The following is a 23665-nucleotide window of genomic DNA, read 5'->3' as shown; positions in this document are numbered from 1 at the left end:
CTCAAAATGACGTAATCTTCTATAAATGTTTTGCTGTTATTGCAAAATAGTTGTTCTACTCCTTCCCTCCACTGTACCGGAAACGCCCAAATCGCCATTACCATTTTCCTTCGAAAAATCACCGGCAATATGTACCGTCTTTCGCCATTAACGAAATTCTTCATTTTCCTCTCTGTAACTTTAAGTTAGTTTCATTTATTCACCGCTAATATTTATTTCTTCTTTTATTCCAGTGTTTTGATTGAAACTGAATCATTTTTGCAAATTATTTGCGCAGGTTTTTACGAAGTCGTGGTTTCCAAAGAAGGGTTTTGTTCTGCGCCGACATCTGTTTCCGATGGAGAAAATTCGGCCGCTTTGTACTGGAAAGTCACTAATCCTACTCTAGCACCTGTTCATCTTGAAGGTTACTTATTTTATGATAATTTGTTGCGTTATTTTGATTAGGGTTTGTGGTTTAGGGTTTAGGTTTTGTTTGATTTTTTAAGTTTTCACTGTTATATGTTGTTTTAGTTTTACGTTTTTGTTGTGCATTTATTTTTTGTGGGGTGTGATTTTTTCTTGATTAAATTTACTGTACTCCTTATTTGGTTTGTGGAGATGGAGACGGTGATTTGGAGATGAAGGATAAAATTCTTAATTGTTCGTCTTAGTGGTTAACGGTCCATGTTAGTGAAGAATGAAGATTGACAAAAGCAACCTTAGCTTTTTTAATGACTGCTAATCAAATTTATTGAGATAAAATCAATTTTAATCTGAAATAGGTGAACCAATTAAAGACGGTGATTCGGGTTAGTTCTTCTAATTTTAATTTAGTTATACTTCTAATAAGTTTTTTCTTCACTTTACCCGCGCATTTTCACTTCTCAATGAGTTAAATTAATTTCTTATAATTTCAGTTTAATACTTCAGTTTCAATGAGTCAGATAGAACAAGTTTAATCATTGATATTTATATATAATATAATGAAAATGTTTGACTTCATAGTTTGCTTTATAATTTTATATGTAAATAGATACATATGTGTCTAGTTCAATCCCTATCTTATCGATGTTCTTTATATATCTTTCATTCAGATTTGCCTGGGTTTACTCGAAGTGTATACAAAAGAGACCATGCACTGATTACCCCTGAAAGTCATGTGCTGAGCCCTTTACCAGAATGGTCGATTTGTTTGCCTTATTTTTATTACTTCCTGCGTAATGTTTGAATAATATTAATTTTATTTATTTGATCTTGCTAAAGGAAGAATGCATTGGGAGCATATTTGATTACTCCAGCAATGGGCTCACATTTCGTCATGTACATTGCAAAGATGCAAGGTAGTGTAAAAGCCCTTAACTTATATTGTATGTATGTCGTTATATAGTGTGTTGAGCTATTTCATATGGTGAGAGCAGCTTCCTGCATTTGGATACTTATTACAATCTTGTGTATAGGCCGTTCCGGTAGAGACACTTGATTTTTTTTGAGTGATTACTCATCATCTCATTGTGTGCAGATAACTCAAGATCTGCTCTCCCTCCTGCTAATGTTGAAAGGTAACAACGCTTAACCTGATGTATTATATACTTCTCCGTTCACGCTTCCGAGTTGAAATTTCATAACACTAAGCTGATGGTGTAGATAGTATGTCTTTTATTACCCATTTAATTTGGTTATTTTTGTACCTCCTCTTCCGTATTGGTCTATTCCTTATGTTTATAATAATTCTTTGCAACGATAATCACCAACATTACTCTGTTTGTGGTGATAGGTTTGTATTTGTTGTTGATGGAGCTATTTCTTTGACAAATGGATCAGACATCATGCACAACTTAATGGTATATATCTTTTTCTTTTTTTTTTTTCGGGCATGGTACTTTGAGAATTTCTAGCAGTTTGGTTATCTATTCAAACACATACTTATTGCAAAGTCAAAAAAGTCTCGTCCTTGGGATAGACTTATGGTTGGGATCTTTTGAGAGATAGGCTACTCTTATATTGGGCAAGATAGTCTCAAAGCTCACGAACCAATTTGAGTTGACTTTGTGATTTGTTGAACTAGTTTATACTTCTTACTTTTGTAATTTCTAGACTTTGACATCCTTAAATTTCATGCTGGTTGCTGGGCTGAATTGTTTAGTACTGATTTCCACCCATTCCTCATGAAATTAATTCTGATATTTTTTGAGACTTGAGAGCATTCCTCATCAAAGTTCTTGCCTTTCTAGTCTCTATTTCTCTTTTTTCTTAGCAGCATGCCAATTAATGGGTTTTTATCTTGGTTCTGGCGGAAAGAGTTTCAATTTGTGAAGAAAAATTATTTAACACTTGATCTGAGTAATCAACCTTAAAAATCTAGCCTTTTTATGGAGTGTAGATGGATGGAACTTCAAAAATACTCTTTGAGCATTTGACACCTATATTTGGACTTTGATATCTCAAAACAGGTTTTTCTAAGCTTTGAGCTTGCCCAAGGCCACAAGCCTAGTAAATGCTAATAGGGTACCTTAGCTTTCTACATCATTTTAGCTTAAGGGAAGTGGATTGTTAAGGTGCGAAGATAAAATAGGATAAAAATGAGGTGCAAGATTAAAAAAAAAGTGTTAAAAATCCTCTGATCTGGGTTTGAGGTGGAGTGAAAGAAGATAAACAATCTCTTTGAAGAGGGTCTATTCTATTAAAGAAAAAAACCAAGAAATCTGACCTTGGTCATCTCACTTATAAATGTGTCAACAGAAACGTTATGTCTAGTGGATGTGTTATACAATCTAAGAAAGCAGACCCTAAGAGGTTGATTAACCACCTAACTATCCTCAAAATACTGCATATTTTTGGAATTTTTTTCTAAGGATTATGGCAAAAAGCTACTTTTGTTTTCCTCACAATCAGTGCATTAGCAAACAATTTTAAGGTTTAGGAAAAGCAAAACAGGTTATAAGCTACCATTTACTTTGTTCTTTGTTACTTTTACTTACCCATCACAACTTTTTAGAATAGAGGTATGAATCAAGAGTACTTTCTGGATAATTGTGCACTTTGCGTACCTTAGACATTACTCAATGTGTTATGTTTCTCAGGGTGTTTCTATATGAACGTAAAGCATTACACTGTTCTTTTCCAGTTTTATATTGTATATATAGCACTCGGGAATGTCCATTATTGCATTTGTTTCTTGACTTTTACTTGATTCTCATCTCATTGATAGTAATTTATCTAATCCGAAGTTTTAATTTCTTATGTAGGTGGATTCATATGCTTATATGCCTCCAAACTTTCAACATTCGATTGAGAGTGCCGTTTCTGCTACACTTGTTGTTTTTGAACAAAGGTTTATCTTTCTTTTGGTTTTACAACAATACTGCTTTTGTTTTGTGTGATTATTCATTTCCATGTGTTATCATTGGATAATGAGTTTTGCATTGAAAATACATTTTTTTTTGAGGAGGTGAGATCTCTCTATTGATTTAGACTGAAATTTTGTGAGAGTTTTCATAATTTTTAGTTTTTGTGAATTTTCCATTCATAAATCACACCAAGTTACAATCATTAAAAATTAGTTTTAATAAGTACATATCAGTTTCAATTAGTAAATATCAGTTTTAATTAGTAAATGACAATTGTAATCAATAAATGAAAATCAGTTTAAATCAGTAAAATTCACTTCCAATTAGAAAAAATCACTTTCAATCAGTTTTAATTTGTAAGGGTCTAAATGACCCAAAACTAGCCCAAATTCTATAAAATTCTCTCATTTTCTATTTTTGCAATTTGCATGGAATCAGTGAATTAGGCAAACTTTGTTCTCTTTTCTCCTACTTTTTCTGGAATCGTTGAATTTTGCTTTTTATTAGCTCTATAGTGTGATTTTGTTTTGAGACAAGAGTATTTCAATTTATTGGTATTAGCTGGAACTTGGTTGCTTTAATGTTCATATTTTATAACAATCTATAGTACTCATACTACAATTTATATTATTATTGTTAATGTTCATATTTTATATTGTAACTATATTAATATTTGTATCATTACTACGTGCCAGCAAGAATATCACATGTAAATAAAATAGTGGAAATAATATTGTTCTTAGTGATGCTACTTTATATCCAAATTAGTTTCAACATTTATGTTTCGTCATGAGTATTCCCAATTTTTATTGTTTTTTACTTCTCTCCATAAACCTACCTCAGACTGCACCTTATTCAGGCACTCTTTCTCCCACTTTGGCCCACAATAATACTATATCTACAAAAAGAAAATCAAAAAACTTCTCTATCTTTTTTATTTATATTACAATTAATATTCACATAACTTATCATTTATAACTTTGTGTTTTTTGATGTTATAATTAATCTAGGATAGAGGAAGTATAGGGTAATTTTACATCACCACAATCATAAAATCTCAACTGGTGATTATTTTAATAGAAAATCTGATTCGTTTGTTTTTTTTACTGTTAAAAATGATTAAAATGCAAATAAAATACTTAAACATAGCAAATGATTTCTAAGAAAAATTATTTCTTAACATAAATTAATAAATATTTATAACTTAATGTCAATAATCTTAAACATAATATTAGTGTTTCATAAATATAGAATTACCCAAGATTATTCTGTATTAGTCTTTTATTTCTTCCTTTTTCCCCTTCTCGTCAAGTGAGTATAATATAGTAGCCTGACGCCCTTATCGTATCTAAACCATCATATTTTATTTGGAAGTGGCTAATTTCTTGTCTTTGCAGGTATTCTTATCTGGGTGATCATGTTCCCCAGCTGAAAATTGGCTCAACAGATAGGCAAGAGCTTCTAGAAACTCCTGGCGAGGTACGCTATACTTTTGTTGGTTTTTCTTCCTCATCTTTTGTTTTTGAAAATTTTGTTGAGCCTTTATTTGAATGCATATTTTATTGCATTTGTATTATTGGCAACATTTGTGTTATGATGCAAGCATTCTTAAAAATTTAAATCTATGAATTTCTATCTTTGGTGTCATAAACGTATTTACTTATTGATGATTGCGCATGATAAATACTTTCTCGTCCATTACCATAAATTATTTAGTTTTAGAAATTCATGGCAATCAGTTAATTTCTACTTTCTTTCACAAGAATGCTAGTGCTGTTGAAAGTTACTTTTTCTTGATTGAAAGAAAAATACCTTTTAAAAATTCACTTTACTCTATTTTCTAAAAAGACTCAATTTATGAATTGAGCATGGAAAGGATTTCCTTACTGCAGGGGAGATTTTAGATTTTGATCATATTTAATGTATCAGGTTGAAAATCGCATATGATCACTAGAGAAAGACACTGCTAATGCAGTATAATATTCCTTCCATTTTATCTTGTCATCAGATTTTCCAGCTAAGGAAGCTTCTTCCAACAACAATGGCCTACGATTTCAATATCCATGTAAGACTTAATGTATATTAGTAGTTCAAATATGTGTTCCTTTTAGTGTCCACTTATAATATACTTTAAACATCCATTTTCCTCACTTTCTTATAAACAAGTACTTTCCAATATGATTTAGAAGGGAAACACATCACTCTTGACCTCCCTCTTTTGCATTTTTCCTTCATTTCCCCTTCTCTCTATTTTTGTTAACCAACTACCATTGTTTTAGTGTCAAAAGTAAGTCACCTAAAATAAACGCTTAAAATAATATATGTTAATGGTTGGGATGGCTGCAAAAATCTTGTAGTGCGGAAGAGGTATCTTGTCGGTGTTTACTTTGCAACCATTGCTTAATGAATCATTTGCACTTCTATTTTGTGTGAAGTTAAAGATGATGTTTAAATCTCTGATCAATTGGATACAACCTCTTTGTTATACAACATTACACCAACGTACATCGCACATCCCAAACCCTACCTTGATGGGAGCCACATGACATTAGGGGTAATAGTATATTGTTGTGGTGTTATTTTTTGTCCATAACTTAAGATATATCATTCCGAACCTTGTAGTTTTTGAACAAGGATGTCACCTGCATGGTTTTGTAGATTATGTAGCATTGGCATTTAGAGAATTAAAAATACAAAATCCATTACAGATGTGTTTTGTTAAAATCCACGCTATAAGGAGATTCTCTTTATGAGAAGGACTGAAATGGCGAATCAATCTATCTAAATGTCATTAGGATTAGAAATGAGATGCTAAAAGGAATAATTTTTTCTTTTTTTTCATCAATAAATCATGATTGAAACATTAGACTAGTAAAGATGGATTTATCTTAACATATGTTCAAGTATTGATATATTATACCTCATTGTTAGCTTCAACACTTCCTTGTTTAACATATTCAATTCTTTTCATTGTGTCCAGATCATGGATTTTCAGCCTGGTGAATTTCTTAATGTGAAGGTAACATGTTGCTTTTCCTTTATTTTGCTATTTTGTAGATAATTTATTGTCATATTCATAGGAAACTTTTTATTAAAATGGAAATTTCTCCTCTTTTTTTTTTGCTCACTTTGGAGGTTGTGATAGAGGACTTGGTTGGAATCACGTTCGTGGACCAGCATAAGCAAAGGGTTTTTTTTTCCTAAGACGAGTTGTCTTTAACATTTCTTGTTGGGGACACGGTGTTTTCTTATTTAAAGACATTGTTTTTATTTTTTATTTATGTATTTTGTTGCTTTTACTTGTTAGAATGGTGCTTGACAACTGTTTTGAACCTTGGATTTTCCCCTCTTTTTACAGGAGGTTCATTACAACCAACATGGATTATTACTTCTCGAGGGTCAAGGAATTTACAGACTTGGTGATAATTGGTAAGCTTATATGCTCTTCTGCAAATGTAGTTGTACAAGTTTATTTTGTTTCTTGGGCTTCTTTCTTACTCCATTAAACTTTTATTTCTTGTTAAGCTGGGCAATGGGCACGCAGATGGATGATAAAATAAAGTGTGTTGGGATTTTTATTGAGAATCATTGTTATTCAAGATTTATGTTCTGAAGGGTCTTATGGAAGTTTATATGCGGTGATGCTTGAATTTTTTAATAATCATGCGGTGATGTTGGTCAGTATTAAACAATGGTGACTTGTTTGTGTCACTGGTTTTTGATTTTAGGCTTTGATTCACATGAGGGTGAAATGAGGGGAAGATGAATAGTCTTTTCTTGTATTAAACTAAATAACAGGAGATAAATAAAGCCTTCAAGTTGAAATTAGGGCGTTCACTAACTTAGAAAAATAAAAGGAGAGAGAGATTAATTATAATATCATTGTCATCCTTAAGCCCAATTTATTTCCTTTATTGTAGCCCAAAACTACTTAAACTCAATTTGTTTATGCTTTAAACCTAAACAGACCATACTCTTTAATTGATAATTTTTAATTCCCAATTCAGATATAATATCTAAAATTCAGATGTTATAGAGGTTGTCGTCTGTGACTGGGAAAGGTCGCCGGAGAGGTGGAGGGTCTTGAAGTGATGGGGAATGGTGGGGCTCGCAAGTCAGTGGAGGGGAGGGTGGCATCGGCGAAGAGGGTAGAGGAGGGGTGTTTGACAGTGGGTAAAGGTGAGTGAAGGGGTTGGTTGTGGTGGAGAGGTCAGGGAGGGGGTTGTTAACAGGCCATGGATGTTGATTTATGTGACATTTGTTTATTTTTTGAAAGAAGTTCCAAGTATAAACTAGGATTCAATCCCTCAACTTCAGGTTTCAAATGTACAACTCTAACCATTGAGTTGTAGTTGTTTATGTGACATTTATTCACTCTTTAAGACTATATATCATATATTAGTAAGATGGGCAAAAGCCAGAATAACAAAGAATTGTGTTTCCGGCCCTTTCCAGCAACCCTCTTAGCTTTGCTCCTGTTCATGTCTCAATATCTTCCTCCTTGAATATGTAAGCAACTTGTTTTTTGCTTATCATGTAACAGGTATCCTGTTCAAGCAGGCGATGCTATATGGATGGCACCATTTGTACCTCAATGGTGAGCTTGTTGTCTTAATATAACAAATCTTCACTCAAAAACTTTAAACTCTTTAATGTTGATCAGTGCTAGAAACTGATATTTTTTCTTCTGTTTCAGGTATGCTGCCCTTGGGAAATCCAGGACTCGTTATTTGTTGTATAAAGATGTAAACAGGAATCCTGTTTACTGATGTACGAGAGATATGCGAGGAGAAGGCACGGTGATGTATTTTTTTTCCTTGATGTGAAAACTCGTTGAGCTCATGGTCAAGTCTCTGTACTCAAAAACTCCTTGATATTGCTCTGTGAAAGACAATTTTCCCAACTAATTTTAGAATCAGATGCTACTAATGATCATAGTTTTTCTATGAATGGAATGCACTGGGTATAATAATGATGATATGCTACTGGTGATCATCTGTGCTTCATCCCCCTTAGGGCATGATGAATTTTTCATAGCGCCCTTGTTATGTTGGTAATGCACTAATGCTCGGGAGTCCACTGTTGTCTATACATAATAAGCTGTTTCGCCAAATAAATAAATGCGGCTTTAAAGCTCAATGGGGACGGTCAGAGAAGGGCTTCCTTCAGCTTATTCAGTTGATGATCTGAAGATGGAAGATTTCAGGGAAGATGTTTTCTTGTCTAGTTTTAGTGTTGGCCTGTTTATGAAGTTGTATATTGAGTGTTAGATTTCGTTACTTATGTTGGTAATCCAGGATGATAATGTTATCATGATCTGTTTCTGCATTGAGGGAGACATACACCCTTTTCCCTTTAGATCATATTTATATTTGTCTTTGCTTTGAAGGTTAACTTTATGCTGATTGCTTGGTTTTATGAGACTATGTTTTATTATCGAGGAATTTCATCATCATCATATCGGTGTCTCCCGCTCATAGTGTAACACCCCGACCCAACGGACCGCTGGTGACTACTTATGGAGACTGTAGACTGGCTTCACAAATCAACACAGATCTTTTCAACACACTTTGGCCTCATCCATGCGTGTCCGGGAAAAAATTTTCCAGGAAGTCACCTATCCTAAAATTACTTTCCATCAAGCACGTTTAACTCCCATGAAAAGAAAATGCGTTGATATGAGTTATTGATACGAGTATTCTATCATTTTCTTTTTAAAGCTAAATTCGGGATATCAAACATAAAAATTATGAGCAACGTCTGGAAAAGAAAGGAAGACGATAAGTCATACTCATAAAGAAGGATGCAGTCAAAGAGTTTCTCTGCACATAAAAGATCCTAAGAAAAGGATAAATATAATCATTGTTAGCGACAATCGCTTACACTAGCCGAAGAGTTTTTGAGGATATGGTCCTCTCCTCTCTTCTCTATGATTTAATACTTTTTTTCCTTGTTTTCATGAATACCATGTCTTGATGGTGGCTTTGCATATTAATACATTTATTAATGTGTTCTATAAATTGAATACATAATTGGAAAACCTACTAACATTGTCACAAATATATATATATATATATATATATATATATATATATATATATATATATATATATATATATATATATATATATATATATATAAAGTTGAGTTTAAGAACACGTAATGTTTATTATATTATATTAAATTTATTTTATTATTTTAAAAATAAGCTATTTTGTTCACCCTAATATTAAATTTAAGGTATTTAAAAATGATTTATTTTATGAATTATTTTTTCCAAGAAAGGTCATTTGTTTGATTGTCGTAGCTTCTTTTTCTTTCTCTCAACTTACCTATATCCAAATATATCTATTAGATTAATATTTTATCCATTAGTTTATTTTCTCAAAATATGATAACTAAATTGTCATTTAATCATTCACGTTCAGCACATAAGTCTCCTTTCTTTTAAAAAAAATGCTCATAAGTCCCTTATTTTGTTAGAGAAAAACAAATTTATTAAAACGACTAATTAAATTATGTGTTTCTTTTTGGCAGTTATGTAAAATAACACATAATATTTACTATCAAATGTTAATCGAAAATAATATTTTTATTAGTGTTAAAACTAATAAGAATAGGATTATATATTTTCGACCTCTAAATCTTATCTTAGATGAAAGACACTTTGGGTGAATGCATATTCAAATTCAACACTTCCCTCAATTCTCAATAAAAGAAAAATGTGGTGAAAAAAAACTGCTCGCTTGAATGAGACATTTTTATTATGAAACCAGTCTATATAACTAGCCTATTACTCTAACCAATTACTTTAAAATTATAAGTAATTATTTTAACACTCTAAATAAATATGAGTCAGCTCAATAGAAATAGTCTTATTATACGACCGTCTCATTAAAAAAAAAAAAAAAAGAGACATGAAAGAGAGAAGTGAGAGAAGAGAATGTCAGGTAAAGGTGGGTAGACTGGTAGGCCAAACCCAAATAACGGTGGCAGGTTATTCAATACAACTACTTTCATTTCTTATCCTCCACCCACCCTCCACTTATCCTACGCTTAATAACCTCCCATGATCACCTACTGCGCACGTTATCATCTCCCCCACCCACTACCCACTAACCCCATGAGTATGGCCAATCATCCTTCTCTCTCTCTCCTTATTTTCTTTTCAAACCCATCATCTTCTTTCTTTCTCTCTCCTCCTTTTTACCATTATGGCTTCCCCTTCTCCCTCCGACAACCCGTATCCGGCAACCGACAACCCTAACCCTATCCCTAACCCAAATCCTAGTCCACCCACAAGCCGCAAGTTTCCGGCTCCATGTTGGACTCAAGATGAAACGCTAGCGTTAATTAATGTTTATCAAGACAAATGGTATTCTCTTCGCCGCTGTAATCTTCGTACTGCTGATTGGGAAGCTGTTGCTGATGAGGTGAATCGTCGTTGTCCTAATCAAGATACGCCCAAATCTTCTGCTCAGTGTCGTCATAAAATGGAGAAGCTCCGAAAACGGTATCGGGCTGAAAAGCAGCGGATCGCCTCTCTTCCTCCTCATATTAGTTATAATAACAGGTTTTTTCCTCCTTCTTCTTGGGTGTTTTTTGATCTTATGGATGCTATGGAAATTGGGCCGGTTTCCAGGTCTGGATCTGTATCTGGGGTCATACCTATTAGTATTAATAGTAATAATTCTAATGATGTTAATTTATTGAAAGATAGAAATGAGTTGAGTATGATTCAGAATGGAGGTTTTGCGAAGGAGGAGAAAAAGGAAAAGAATGATTTAGGGAAGTATTTTGATGAGATTTTGATGGGTATGGGTAAACGGGTTGGGAGTGGGAGTGGGAGTGGGAGTGGGAGTGGAAGTGGTTCAATGAAGTTTAAATTGAAGAATCCGAATCATAATGATAGGTACATTGATGATGGTGATCAAGGATATGATAATGATTATAACAAAATTGGAAGAAATACTGTTTCTGGGTTTATGAAGAGGAAATTTGACGATGGTGGTGGTGGTGGGGAGAGATTTGGATATGGAGAGGATTCATCATCATCGAAAATGATGTTTTTAAACGGGTGTTGCACTAAGAAGGGTGTAGGACTACGCGAGAGAGGGGAGGATGCAGTGGTAGAGGAGATGGCGGCGTCGATAAAGTTCTTGGCTGAAGGATTGGTGAGAATGGAGACAATGAAGATAGAAATGATGCAAGATATTGAGAGGAAGAGGATGGAAATGGAGATGAAAAGGAATGAGATGATGCTTGAATCTCAACATAATATTATTAATGCATTCATTCAAGGGTTGAAGAAGCATAAGAAGGTTAAACTTATGCAAGAACAATGAACTTAAGATCAATATTAAGAATTTAAGATCAATTAAGTGAAAATAAAGTGAGAAGTGATATTCACGGGTTGACATGGTGGTTCCTTGTGACAGGGTTTGATTCTCACGCCTACAAGAAGAATTAATTCCCCTCCTCACCGTTCATGTAAGGGATTCTTTAACCTTACCCCGGTATAAAAAAAATTGAGAAGTTCTATATTTTCAAGTGCTCTTTAAGAATATTCTAGTCTAGTTGATAGTAGTATATAGATTGATGATTGAATTGAGTAAAAATGCTTGTTGGAGACCAATTTTTGTTGGAATCTAATGAGTATTGTTTAGTTCAAACTTCATCTCATGGTTTTGGTTTGGTGCTAGTTAACAAGATTGTGGCATTTTTTAAACTAGAACTAGTAAATAATGTAGAATGTTTAATTTAGAGGAGGAACTATTGAGTGGCTTCACAGTTCACATAAAGTTGAAGTCTTTAGTTTTGCATAAGTTAATCTCATTGTAATTTCTTGGGAATTTATACCACTTTGATGAAAGAATATGTTACTAACTTATGCATTTGATTTCAATTTTCTCTGAGATTAACTGAACTTTTTGGTCTGTATGTTGATGAAATTTCATTGTGTTGATTAAGGATTGATGCTTTGTATTCACATTGATTTGTTTTGGCATATGCATTGCTGCAATATGAGCAACTTTTCTTAGAATACAGTTTCATTGCTCTGTTCAAGAGTTGTTTCTTTTTTTGTTTTCATTGTTGCTATGTGCAAAAGCAAGACCATGTAGTAACCAACTTTGTGAACCAGCTGAATCCATGACCTCAGGCAAACCAGAGTTGTGATCGACCTTTATAGCAGACCTTGTAAAATCAAGTAAAAGATTTGATAGAAAGTTAAATAATCAAAAAGGAGATTCTTATTCTGTTTGGTGATTTGTAGAATGTGTTTTCTAATGTTTGTTCTGGAAATGCAACTAGTTTTGGGACAGAGATACTTCGTGTAGATTATAGATGATGAAACACAATACTCCTTTGTCCCGGTATTGCCCTGGTCTCTATACATAGTATGGAGGTATCAATTATATTTTTCTGTACGAGGAAAATTAATCATTTTTACTAGATCAGCTTAAAGACAATATCATCAATACTCACCTGCCAAACACTGATATTTTAATCAACTTGTGCATCTATTCCTCCACTTTGATCTTTTGTTTAGAAAGGTAAGGGTGGAGAATTGACACGCGATGAGACAACAATAATCAGTGGAGCACTGGATTTGACGGAAAAGGTATCTTGGAATCTGAGGGAATGTTTCTTCTTTGGTTTCATACTTCATCTTTTCCTATAAAATTGAACTTTACTGTTTTGACTTGTTACCTTTCTACAGACAGTTGTAGAGGCAATGTGTTATGGACCAGAATTTTGTTAGGAATTCAAGCTAAGGTAAAGGGTAGGGAGAAGAAAGAGGCTAAAAAAGATAGTAAAGAAGAAAGACAGTAAAAGAGAGAAAATGTGCTAATTTCGAGTTTAGCTACTCCAGAATAGTAAATTCATTCATAAGCTGCCTTTACAATGTATTGACCATCATTATTTATATAGCTTTACTAGAGCCTAACAACCAAGGCTAGGTCATTCTAGAATATTTCTAGATGCTCACTAAAAGGCAAAATACAATGCATATACTAACTAGTCCCCACTACCAAAAATTTTATAACTGATTTGATTCCCTTTTGTGCACAGCTTCTTAATTCCCTTCAACAGAATTCTCAATGGCTTGGGCTTTTCCTTCCATGAGCCTCTTGTATGTCAAAATTGCTTTCTCCTGTATCGGATGCATCACACAATGACACCCATAGAATCGACGTTTTCCCTAGATGTGAACTCCAAGCTTGACTGGTAAGTTTGTCCTATGCGCCATCAGTGCTTCCTGGAAATAAACTTCTGATGTGCATGTGAAGCTTAGGGGATACATCTTGACTAGTTTTCTTGGCTTAGTGCACACCTCATGTTTAGTTTTCTTTGTAAGTTTTAGGAGTACTAGAGGCTTTGGTCGGGTTTGTTGTTAATTTGTTGTGCTCTTGCTTGCCTGTTGGGTTTTGATTAACATTTCTCTTGCCTGTTGGGTAGAAGATCTTCATCTTAAGATAATGTGTTGGTATTCTCGACTTATTTACTGAATAATTGTTTTTCTTCTACTGTATGCTTAGGGAGAGCAAAACAGGCCCGCCGAAGTTGTGAAGAAGCATGAACAAAACTTTTGCAGCAAATGATGCCTGAACCTGTTCTGCCAGGATATGTGTTCGATACTGAGTTCCTGTTTTTCGGTAGTATATTCCACAAAGAAATAGGCTAAGCAGGGTCGTTTTGATCCGTTTCTACTAAAGGAGCTGTATATTATACTGTAATCATAGCTGTTAAAAGTTAGTTTTGTATCTAATGATGTTAGCAGACTCGCGGGTTGTACAATCTGGAAAAGGTTTACCATTACTGAGTTTGCAGGTTGTTCAATGAAATGGTTATGCCAGTGCATGCATTGATGCACTTGATTACAGAAACTTTGTCTATCCCAAGAACCTCCCTTGACTAATTTTGTCTAGTACATATCTGTAATTCTGACTGAGAACTTAGAAGTTCACATCCAAATACTAAAATTCAGTTTCAAAGTACATAATCTTATTTGAATATTATTTTTTAATAAGATTACAGAGTAGTCTAAAGGAAGGCGAAATCAAGAGTGAGATGAGAATCAAATTTAGGACCTTACATGGGGATCACAAGATGCGACTCAAAATCTTGTGCAGTTACTTAAATAATGTTCCCTCCTAGTCTAAAAAAGTGATGGTTTAATAGCAACTATGTAGATATTTAGATTCCATTACCCAAAACCAAGTATAAATAAGGGTAAAAGGCTACCAAATAAGAAAGAAAATAAGACATTTAATGTAAATATGTCAAAAGTGAAAATTTAACATTTGATCAGAACAAAATTACAAGAGAAATGAATGACCAAAGCATCAGCTCATAAAGTGGGTTCGAAAACATACACTAACTACACTTTAAAATGTGTTTTAAAAAGTTTAGAACATATTTAATGTAGCAATGATTTAACTTTAGAAAAAGTAACAATGTTTGGTAAAGTAACAATTTTGAACGCTACAACTTATAGCATTCTTAATGTTTTGATATTTTCTTGATCAAAATGTTTATCAACAAAATGTATTGTTACACTTGCCATAACGGTTATTTTTATCGAACAATAAAAACAAACTTAATAATTTTAATTAGAGAAAGATCCAACAAAAACAATTACCTATAGCTTACAATTACCTAGACAACTTATGATTTTATCTTGAACCGAGGCAAAGTAGAATTCTTGAGCCAAATATATAATAATCTATGAATTCATTTAAATTACCATTCCTTGCAGTTTTCTTATATACAAAACTTTAATTTTCTCAATTTTTATTCAATCCTCCAAAGAAAAAATGCAAAAACTGGTCCAGCCAAAGGAAATTATCTTATTATCTACGCATCAAAAAGTACCCAATCCTCGTCTGAAAGCACCTTGCCATGTGTAGTCCCCGGTTGAATAACAACGTCTTCCACATTGCTTTTGGGTGTTTGACACTCAACTGATAGTGCTGGGCTCATCCTTCCGGGTGTCTCGGATAATGCCATAATATACCCAGTAGCAGTCTCTGAAACTATGTTCACTGAAGAAGTCGACGATGTCAAAGCCCCAGACGTAGAATCTGAAGTTATGCTCTTTCCTGAAGAAATCGAAGATGCCATTCGAAAGCTTGTCTGCTCAATGGAACGAGACTTACTAAAAGATACACGATTGTCAAACTTTTCCTTCAGGGACTTCACATCCTGGCAAATAACACCGATTTCTCCCCTGCAACATAAGTGAGTTTGGAAATAAGTTGGTTTTGCAAGTATTATTATACCTAGCAGCCTAGGACCAAGTGATTTTCTTTACTGTCTAATACCAAAAGGAGGAAACAAACGCTAGCACGACTTGTATGAAAAAAATTGTGTTTTTCTTCGGATGTTTGACCTATATAAGGCGAAAAGATATTTACCAAACTAGGTCTAAAAATACTACTCCCTCGATCTACATGAATTTGCCAACCTTTCTATTTTGGTCTGTTTTTTTACTCTGCAATATTTCTATTTTGGATAATGTCCCAATCACTTTCACTAATTCTTATACACACATTCTCTCATTTTCTCATTCCTATCCACACATATCTAATGTTCCTACCACTTAACACTTGTGCAGTCGTCCGTTATGGCAATATCATGAGGACAGAGGAGTATCAAATCAGTTTAAGGTACATAACCGGTCTCACATTTCATTCGTTAAAAACAAGAAGTGATATAATCCACCATAAGGGAGGGGTGTGGTTGCCCTACTCCCCATTTAATTTTCAAAAGGCTGAGGATTCCAATTCCCATTACAAGCAAAAACAGAAGAACCTCCTCTTCAACCTACTAAAATCCATTATATAATAACCAAATAAATCCTAGCATACAATAAGTATTTTTCGAATTTACCACCATTAAAATATGTCGGAAAATGCAAGTGAGCCAAGATAATTACAATTTATAACCACAGAGCAAAGAAGCACAATATGATTTTTTTAATGAAAGAAGCACAATATGATAGGAAGCTCGGTTCAACATAAAATTATAATTAAGAGCAAATTTGCAAAGTTCCAAAAATTTGCAAAATATGGGCACAGAAAACTTACTGCAGTTCATCCACCAGACGGCCTTTCTCCACTAGGAAGTCTCTCAGCTGAATTAAAGAGGAAAGACATACTGAGTTATCTTTAAATAAGAAGAAACAAAATAAAACGAGAAGGGAACCATTGTAGTTATGACAGTGTATGAAAATAAAACTAAATCTTTCATCTATTCTTTTAGGTTTTTCCTCTATTGCATAAACACAAATTTTGATAGAAACTGAATCTTTAAAGTAAAATATTAATATAATGGAAAAAAATGTTAAGCGATCATGATAGTATTTCTATACAAAAATGCAATGATTACATTTACTATACAATCATAAATGCAGAAAAAATAAAATCCCATGAGGACAAGATTATTTACCCAACTTCATAAAGATAAAATTGTCCATAATATTTACAAAAATAGAAAGTATTTTGAAGCGGCCAAACATTTTGAAAATATCTGTAATAAAAAGTAACAAACATAAAAAAACAGAGAGACTAATCTAAATGACTAAATACTAACAAGTCGGATCGAAGAACATGCTACTCACCAAGTCTTCAACCATTTGCAAATAGCTAAATATTACACTATATATACAAATAGCTATCTTGTTACAAATTGAATAAGTACTTAGTTAATCCATTACAGATGTGTTGTAGCTATAAAACAGATCTGAATCAAACAATTACCTTAGCATTCTCCTCTGCTTCTTGTTGCAACATTTTTGACTGATGAACAACTTTCTCCATAATAAGTTCTTGCTCAACAAGAGCACCTCTAGCAATTTCCTCCTTCATAAGCAACTCTTTTTCAGCAGCTTTTTTCTCTTCCTCAGATGCAGCCAATCGTTCTTCAAGGGTTTTCCGCATCTGTGAAAAGGAATTATGATATCCTAGAGAATCAAAGAGTGCTAACAAACTTATTTAAATTAAGAAATTTCAATCAGCAAGGGTCAATCGGATACGACCTCTTTGTTTCAACTAACAAGGGTAAGGTTATGCACATCTTATCCCCATATCCACCTGGATCGGAGCCACTTAATGGCATTGGCATGATGGAATGTTGTTATAATCATCAAACATAAGCATTAAAAGAGGGTCAATTTGAACATGTAGCAGATATTATTTGCTTATTTAACTGTATAATACATTAATACATAAGTTATGATTTCATTACAGTTTTAAAACGAATAAAATAATGCGAATATGCATGTTTCTTAACCAAGATATTAATATCACAAACATAATGGGATGTAATACCAAACTAAACATAAAAATCTGTGGACAGAACTTCAGGTCAAATTCTATTTCAATTACATGGTCATCATTAAGCAGAATTAGAAACACTCAATGATTCATACAATAAATCCATATTTCTTTAACATCCATTAACATAAAATTTGACCTTGAAAAATAAAAGCCATCCCACAAAAATGATAATTTCTTATTTGACAAATCACCAAAACAGAATTTATTTTATAATTATCACAATATGTTGCAACATTCACCAGATAAAATACACGCTACAGTTCAATATAAAATAATTCCTTAAACTCAACGAATCATAAATCATCATCTGATCATCTGAGCAAAACCAGATTCATAGCATCACCAAATCTTATCAAGAGGTACATGCATGATTTAAAGTTAGCCCTTAAAGGAAGTTAGGTTCTTGCATATCCATACAGGGAAATCCACCAAGTGAATTATGTCAAATCTGACATAACACCACGTTTCAGAAATAAATCCCATTAAATAAATCAGTTAGTGAAGTAAGAATTTTCACATCGCCTGGAATGCTACCGCATCTTCTGGTACAAAAACAAACTTCTAACAGATAGCAATGACTTCAAGATAAGTAAGCAAGATACAAGCAATTATGAGAACTCGTTGAAGTTTAAAGCGTTTTGGTTCTACAAATAATCAACTGCCAATTGTGGGTCAAGATCCAACAAATGTGTCCCGTAACATAAATCATTGCTTTTAAACGCTTAACGATAAAAAAATATATCATACCTCTTCTAAAGTAGAAAGTGATTTATCTTTTTCATCTGCCAATCCAAGCAGACGAGTTTGTAGCTCCCTAACTTCTGTAGCCAAAATGGACTTTTCCCCATACACCTCACCAGCATGCTAAATATTTTCAATGAAAAGGAGATCAAAGAAATAAACTTTAAAAATAACATCATGAAAGAAAAAAAAACAATATAAGAATTGTGTCGATAATGATTATAGTACAATCTTAAGAACAGATGTATACCATTTCATTTGCTTCCTTTGCATGTTCAAGCATTTTCTTCATTTCTTCAACCTTTTCAAGGATGTCGAAGCCTCCCCTGGCTGCAGCAGCTCTAGCTTGTTCTGCCTCTTTTTCACGGTCTTCTACATCCTCAATCAACCTGAGCACTGATTCTGTTTCTGTTAACAGCGTGTCCTGCAAAATATAGAAACCAATTCAAATCAAATACCTTATTGAGGGACTACAGTAATCGAACATATCCATCTGAAGAAAGGATGACGGATACTGATGAATAGTACATGTCAAAACAACACAAGAACAGTTGAAGGCACATTATAATAGAAATGTGAGCAAAGGGCTCTATCAATGGTGAATTTTAGAAACTTTTACGTTCCATGTTTAGGGTGGGGACATAAGATTTTAATTAGGCAGTATGTTATTAACTCAAAAAGCAGTTCTTCCTTGTCAATCGAAAATGAATCTTTATTTAACTATGCTAAAGACTAAAGTCTTGAACACAAGATATGAGATCGGATACATGAACCAAGCAAATCAGCGTGAGAGATTGTAACAATTCAACTTTTTTGTTCTATTTCTATCTGGTGCTATGTGGCCTTACAAAAAACTACTTCAAATATCCTTTTTACCCCTTCCATCAAAGCCATGTAGTCATTGATTGTCCAACTCTCAGTTGTCATACATGTCTGAAGGCTGAGCCAACAAAGTCGATCCTCATGTATTTTATTTGCAATATTACCACACCCAACTTTAGTTGAATATCTTCATTTCAATCACATCTCTTAGTGTATACCCCCATATCTATGTCAACTTATGTATCTCAACTACTCCCATTAATATAATAAAGACGTGAAAGTGATAATCGTCCCATAAAATTTCACTTGAATTTTCCCAGTACAGTAGATTCATAATAATAGAGCTGTATCTATCCTGTAATTCACAACTTGGTCAATCTCTCCACTTCTCTGGAAAATTGAACCAAAGCACTTAAAACACCAGCATTGGCATTGCCTTTGGCACGTTTCATCAAATAAAACAACATCTGCAAATAGCATAAACCATGGTACTTCATCTTGAACTGATTTTGTAAATTCTTCCGATAATGTTGCAAATAAGAAGAGGGCTTAGAATCATCTCTTGAAGCTGCATTGCAATTGTAAAAGAAAATCTATTCTTGCTCTTCCATAGGTCTATATATTGACCCTCACTTGATCATATGTGTCCCCAATTATATTTAAAGGTGACAATTGATGAACCACACATAAGGCATTGAAGAGCTTAGAATCCTCTCTTGATGCTAGATTGAGAGTAATTCATTGTTTATCTATTTATTATAAAATTTACATTTAGATAATTATTTTGATAAACTATATAGTAAAATAAATATAAAATATTTGTATATTTATTTACTGCCATGTCCATGTCCATGTCTAATTCAGGACGATACCCCTGTGAAAAAGTTTCAAGCATAACTGCGTTACAGCAGTAGTTTCATGGAGTATACCAGCTTAACAGTTAAAAAACTATAACAAAGATTTGAAAAGAGTACAGTAATTGTTAGATAAAATGGTGTTACTTTCTCATTAATCTTTTTAGCACATGTCTGTTCATACAGCAGTAAATTACACTCTAGTAACCTTTACAATAATTTAAAGAGTGACTCTAACCCAGTAAATTACCAAGAATGCTAGAATTCAAACAACTATTCCAGTATATTAAACTTGAAACTAAAGCAAAGCAATTTTTAGTGAGACATAATTACTAAAAGTGGCAATATTATGGCACTTCAATACCTATTTTTCCTTCCTCTTAATTACTCAAAATTTTCATACATTCGAAACAGGCAGAATTTCTCAAAAGCTAACAATAAAGTGATTCAATTTCCTTATCTAAAAACAAAAATAAAGTGACTCATCAAGAAATAATATTCTGAAAATTAATAAAGCTCCATTCAATCATCAACGGCAAGACATAGTTGCATGACTTAAACAAGTTCAATGTAGACTAAAAATTGGTCGATATTTTAATCAAATATATCATGGTAAGTATGCAGATTATCAAACATGTCTTGATCTTTCAAAATATGTATTAGAAATACAAAACAATTGATTCAGCAAGGAATCCACACTTGGCATTTCAAATAGCAAATGACCCTTTTTCTTTTTAAGAAACTACATCAATGTGAAGAAATTGAAGGTGAAATACATGTAAGAGATTTCTTTGTAATTTATGTAGTATCAATATGTAAGACTACTTGCGATATAATTAATTTCATAACATCTTCAAGCAACAATTGTGTGTAATTATAAGCAAAACCTTTTTCTTGTTTTAGATGATCATTTATATTTTTTAAAAAAAATTCTAAAAATTGTCAGCCGTACTTTTGTAAACTCTAGGGCCAATGTTGTTTAATTGTAAATAAATTCCAAACATTAGAAAGGATAAACAAAAGGATGCAAGTACCTTGTACGTTTTTGCATCTTCAATAATTTCCTCAACAAGGCTTATTCTGCATATTAGGCCAGATTGGGTCACAATAGTGCTCAACGCAGTCTCAGTCTGAGTCTCAGGCTCAACCTCAACAACACCAAGATCAGTGACAGGGAAGTCCTGTAAGGAGTATGCATCATGGCAACTCATTTGTTCATTATTGAATTCAGAAGGCATTCTATTCTCAACTTCTGGTTGTGTGACAGATATAGGAGTTTGGTTTGTGGAAGCCATAAAATCTAACGTATTGCAGTCCAAATGATGTTGCCTCTGATGATCATCACTTAAAAGTTCATTTATGACATCAATCAAATTGCTGACACCGTCAAATTTAGCTTCAACTTCACGATATTCAGTGTTTATCGTTGATGAGACATCAGCCGTCCCATTGGAAACTACATGAACATGAGTAACACAGTCCTGAACAAAATCATCCTTATTATCTACACTAGTAGAGCTTCCAGACATGTTCAACTCTTTGGCCTTAGTAGCGCCTAGAATCACTTCTTTATATGTTAAGTCTTCATTTTTGCTGTTTCCATTCTGCAGATCATCTGTGTCATTTGCATCATAAAAGGATGTAGCTAAAGAATCATCATCCATATTATGGGCATCACTCAACAAATGAGAATCATCAGCATTGTTCCCTGAAAGTAATTCGACGATTGAAGAGCTTTTCGAATGTGTTTCCGCCACATTCCCAACATTGCAAACTGCATGAAGCACTATGTTAAAATCAAACCACTGTGCTATAATACCAGATAGCTACACAACCAAGAGCTAAGTCCCCAAAAAGAAAAGATTTTAGACAAATTTCAGTACCACAAACATATTACTCATACCAAGCCAAGGAGAAGATTACAACTCACAAATCACAATGTTATACTGAACAAATATTGATATTAGCACCCACAATGAAAAGAAATCCAATATCTACAACATATGTCCTTGAAAACAAATGTCACTAGTCAAATAAATACAACAACGCATTTCAAGCTTTTGGTTCCTTTCATGTTTGTAATTCAGACTTTTACCAGTTGCGGAGCCACATAAGGCTTCTCACACATAAAAGGGATATGTTCTTGAAAACGAACGTCACTTATCAAGGAAATACAACAACACATTTCAAGCTTTCAATTCCTTTCATGTATGTAATTCAGACTCTTACCAATGGGTGTAGCCACAGAAGACTTCTCACACATAAAAGGGAAAATCTCAGTAAGAATTGTTTCCACAGCCGCATTAGGATCCTTTGCATGTTCTATAGCTACAGCTTTCAACAAACGAGCATCCACCTTCAAATACATAGAAAAAGTTCCATGAACACTACATATAACTCAAAAAGAAGCATCGAACAAAATCCAAACAACATTTTCACAATAATTTCTATCCTTCTATGAATTCATAGGCTCTTAAAGCAATAAAGACCAAACCCCTCATGGGTAAATTGCCCATCTGATAATCAAAACCCATAAAGAAAAGTGCCTCAAAATTACAAGCTCCATTCCAATTTATTTAAATTAAAAAATAATATGAAACAAAATAACCAAAATTCATGATTTTTTTTTCTCCTCCTATAAATAGACACCCATTTTGCATATTATCATAACCAAAAAAATCACTTTATCTCTCTTTTAAAAATATTTTTATTGATCATGAGTGTATAAAGCATAAGATAATAATTTTTGTGGTTTTTACATCATCACTGGGGATGGTCTAAGAAAAATTCTAAACAATAGATTAAAATGTAAAAGGATATTAAGTTGAATAAAATATAAAATAAAAACCTGGGGAAAAAGCTCCTTCAAAGTCTGGTATACTGAATTGAAACCCATTATCCAAATTACTTGACCTGCATAATTGTGCATCATAATAGTATTATTAGCTGCAGAATCAAAATAAAACAATATAATTGTATAATTCACAAACAAAAAATTAAGATTGTTGTGATCGAAAAGCCTTAAAAATCAAGAGACTTGATAGATGAACTGCTATATTATAATATTAACGTTGAATCAAGTACAAAATTATGGTAAACAACGAAATCAAGATAAACCCAGATTAAAAAAACTGAGAAGAATTCCACCCAGAAGGAAAAACGATTAAAATTCTGCACCCAAAAGAAATAATTGATCATACGAAGAGAATATGCAAAAAGGCAAAGGAATCAAAAGGGTAAGATGAATAGAAAGTTTCACACAAGAACAAGATGGATGATTTCATCAATCAATAAAATTTGTCCGCCATAATTCCAGAAAGGTAAAGATTGAGGAAGTTTCCTTGATTAACTACTTGTAGAAGTACTCCTTATTTATACCTGCCGATTTTGCTTTTTTGTTAGGTTTAGAGATTTAGAGATTTAGTTGGGTTGTAAATTGGATTGGATTTATATAGGTTTTTTCTAATATCCTAGTTTCCAGTTTTCCACCATAATTTTAGGGTCTCGGTTTAATTTGTTGAGACTTAGTAGTTAGTAGTACAAAAATTCGAATAAAATTTGATGTTTTAACAATTTA

General features: G+C 33.2%; 3 protein-coding genes across 9 annotated transcripts; 2 read left to right on the top strand and 1 right to left on the bottom strand.

Annotated features, from left to right (window-relative positions):
- On the top strand, positions 1 to 8647 carry LOC130814028 ((S)-ureidoglycine aminohydrolase). 2 transcript variants are annotated; one of them, XM_057680007.1, is made up of 13 exons: positions 1 to 184; positions 278 to 406; positions 1077 to 1164; positions 1246 to 1322; positions 1502 to 1541; positions 1757 to 1823; positions 3228 to 3313; positions 4727 to 4808; positions 5338 to 5394; positions 6310 to 6348; positions 6688 to 6758; positions 7873 to 7926; positions 8026 to 8647. In XM_057680007.1, exons 1-13 carry the CDS (start codon positions 130 to 132, stop codon positions 8096 to 8098), a joined length of 918 nt encoding a protein of 305 aa, XP_057535990.1. In that variant the 5' UTR covers positions 1 to 129; the 3' UTR covers positions 8099 to 8647. The 2 variants fall into 2 exon arrangements, with proteins under 2 accessions (XP_057535990.1, XP_057535989.1); XM_057680006.1 differs by having other exon boundaries at positions 6 to 131.
- Positions 8648 to 10253: 1606 nt separating this feature from the next.
- On the top strand, positions 10254 to 14564 carry LOC130814027 (trihelix transcription factor ASIL2-like). 3 transcript variants are annotated; one of them, XM_057680004.1, is made up of 2 exons: positions 10254 to 11819; positions 13871 to 14564. In XM_057680004.1, the coding sequence occupies exon 1, from the start codon at positions 10544 to 10546 to the stop codon at positions 11672 to 11674; it is 1131 nt and encodes a 376-aa protein (XP_057535987.1). In that variant the 5' UTR covers positions 10254 to 10543; the 3' UTR covers positions 11675 to 11819; positions 13871 to 14564. The 3 variants fall into 3 exon arrangements, with proteins under 3 accessions (XP_057535987.1, XP_057535988.1, XP_057535985.1); XM_057680005.1 differs by lacking the exon at positions 13871 to 14564 and adding an exon at positions 13404 to 13545; XM_057680002.1 differs by lacking the exon at positions 13871 to 14564 and adding an exon at positions 13404 to 13535 and having other exon boundaries at positions 10254 to 12951.
- A 472-nt stretch (positions 14565 to 15036) lies between these two features.
- Positions 15037 to 23595, bottom strand: LOC130814026 (uncharacterized). 4 transcript variants are annotated; one of them, XM_057680000.1, is made up of 9 exons: positions 23350 to 23595; positions 22937 to 23001; positions 22318 to 22444; positions 21123 to 21862; positions 18663 to 18836; positions 18419 to 18535; positions 17093 to 17272; positions 16421 to 16467; positions 15037 to 15561 (listed from the first exon to the last, which is right to left on the bottom strand). In XM_057680000.1, exons 2-9 carry the CDS (start codon positions 22982 to 22984, stop codon positions 15189 to 15191), a joined length of 1806 nt encoding a protein of 601 aa, XP_057535983.1. In that variant the 5' UTR covers positions 22985 to 23001; positions 23350 to 23595; the 3' UTR covers positions 15037 to 15188. The 4 variants fall into 4 exon arrangements, with proteins under 4 accessions (XP_057535983.1, XP_057535982.1, XP_057535984.1 ...); XM_057679999.1 differs by having other exon boundaries at positions 23236 to 23552; XM_057680001.1 differs by having other exon boundaries at positions 23467 to 23540.
- Positions 23596 to 23665: the final 70 nt, after the last annotated feature.

Source organism: Amaranthus tricolor, chromosome 5 (assembly GCF_026212465.1).
Source record: "Amaranthus tricolor cultivar Red isolate AtriRed21 chromosome 5, ASM2621246v1, whole genome shotgun sequence".
NCBI classification, from domain to species: domain Eukaryota; kingdom Viridiplantae; phylum Streptophyta; class Magnoliopsida; order Caryophyllales; family Amaranthaceae; genus Amaranthus; species Amaranthus tricolor.
This window is presented reverse-complemented; position numbering and strand designations above follow the sequence as displayed.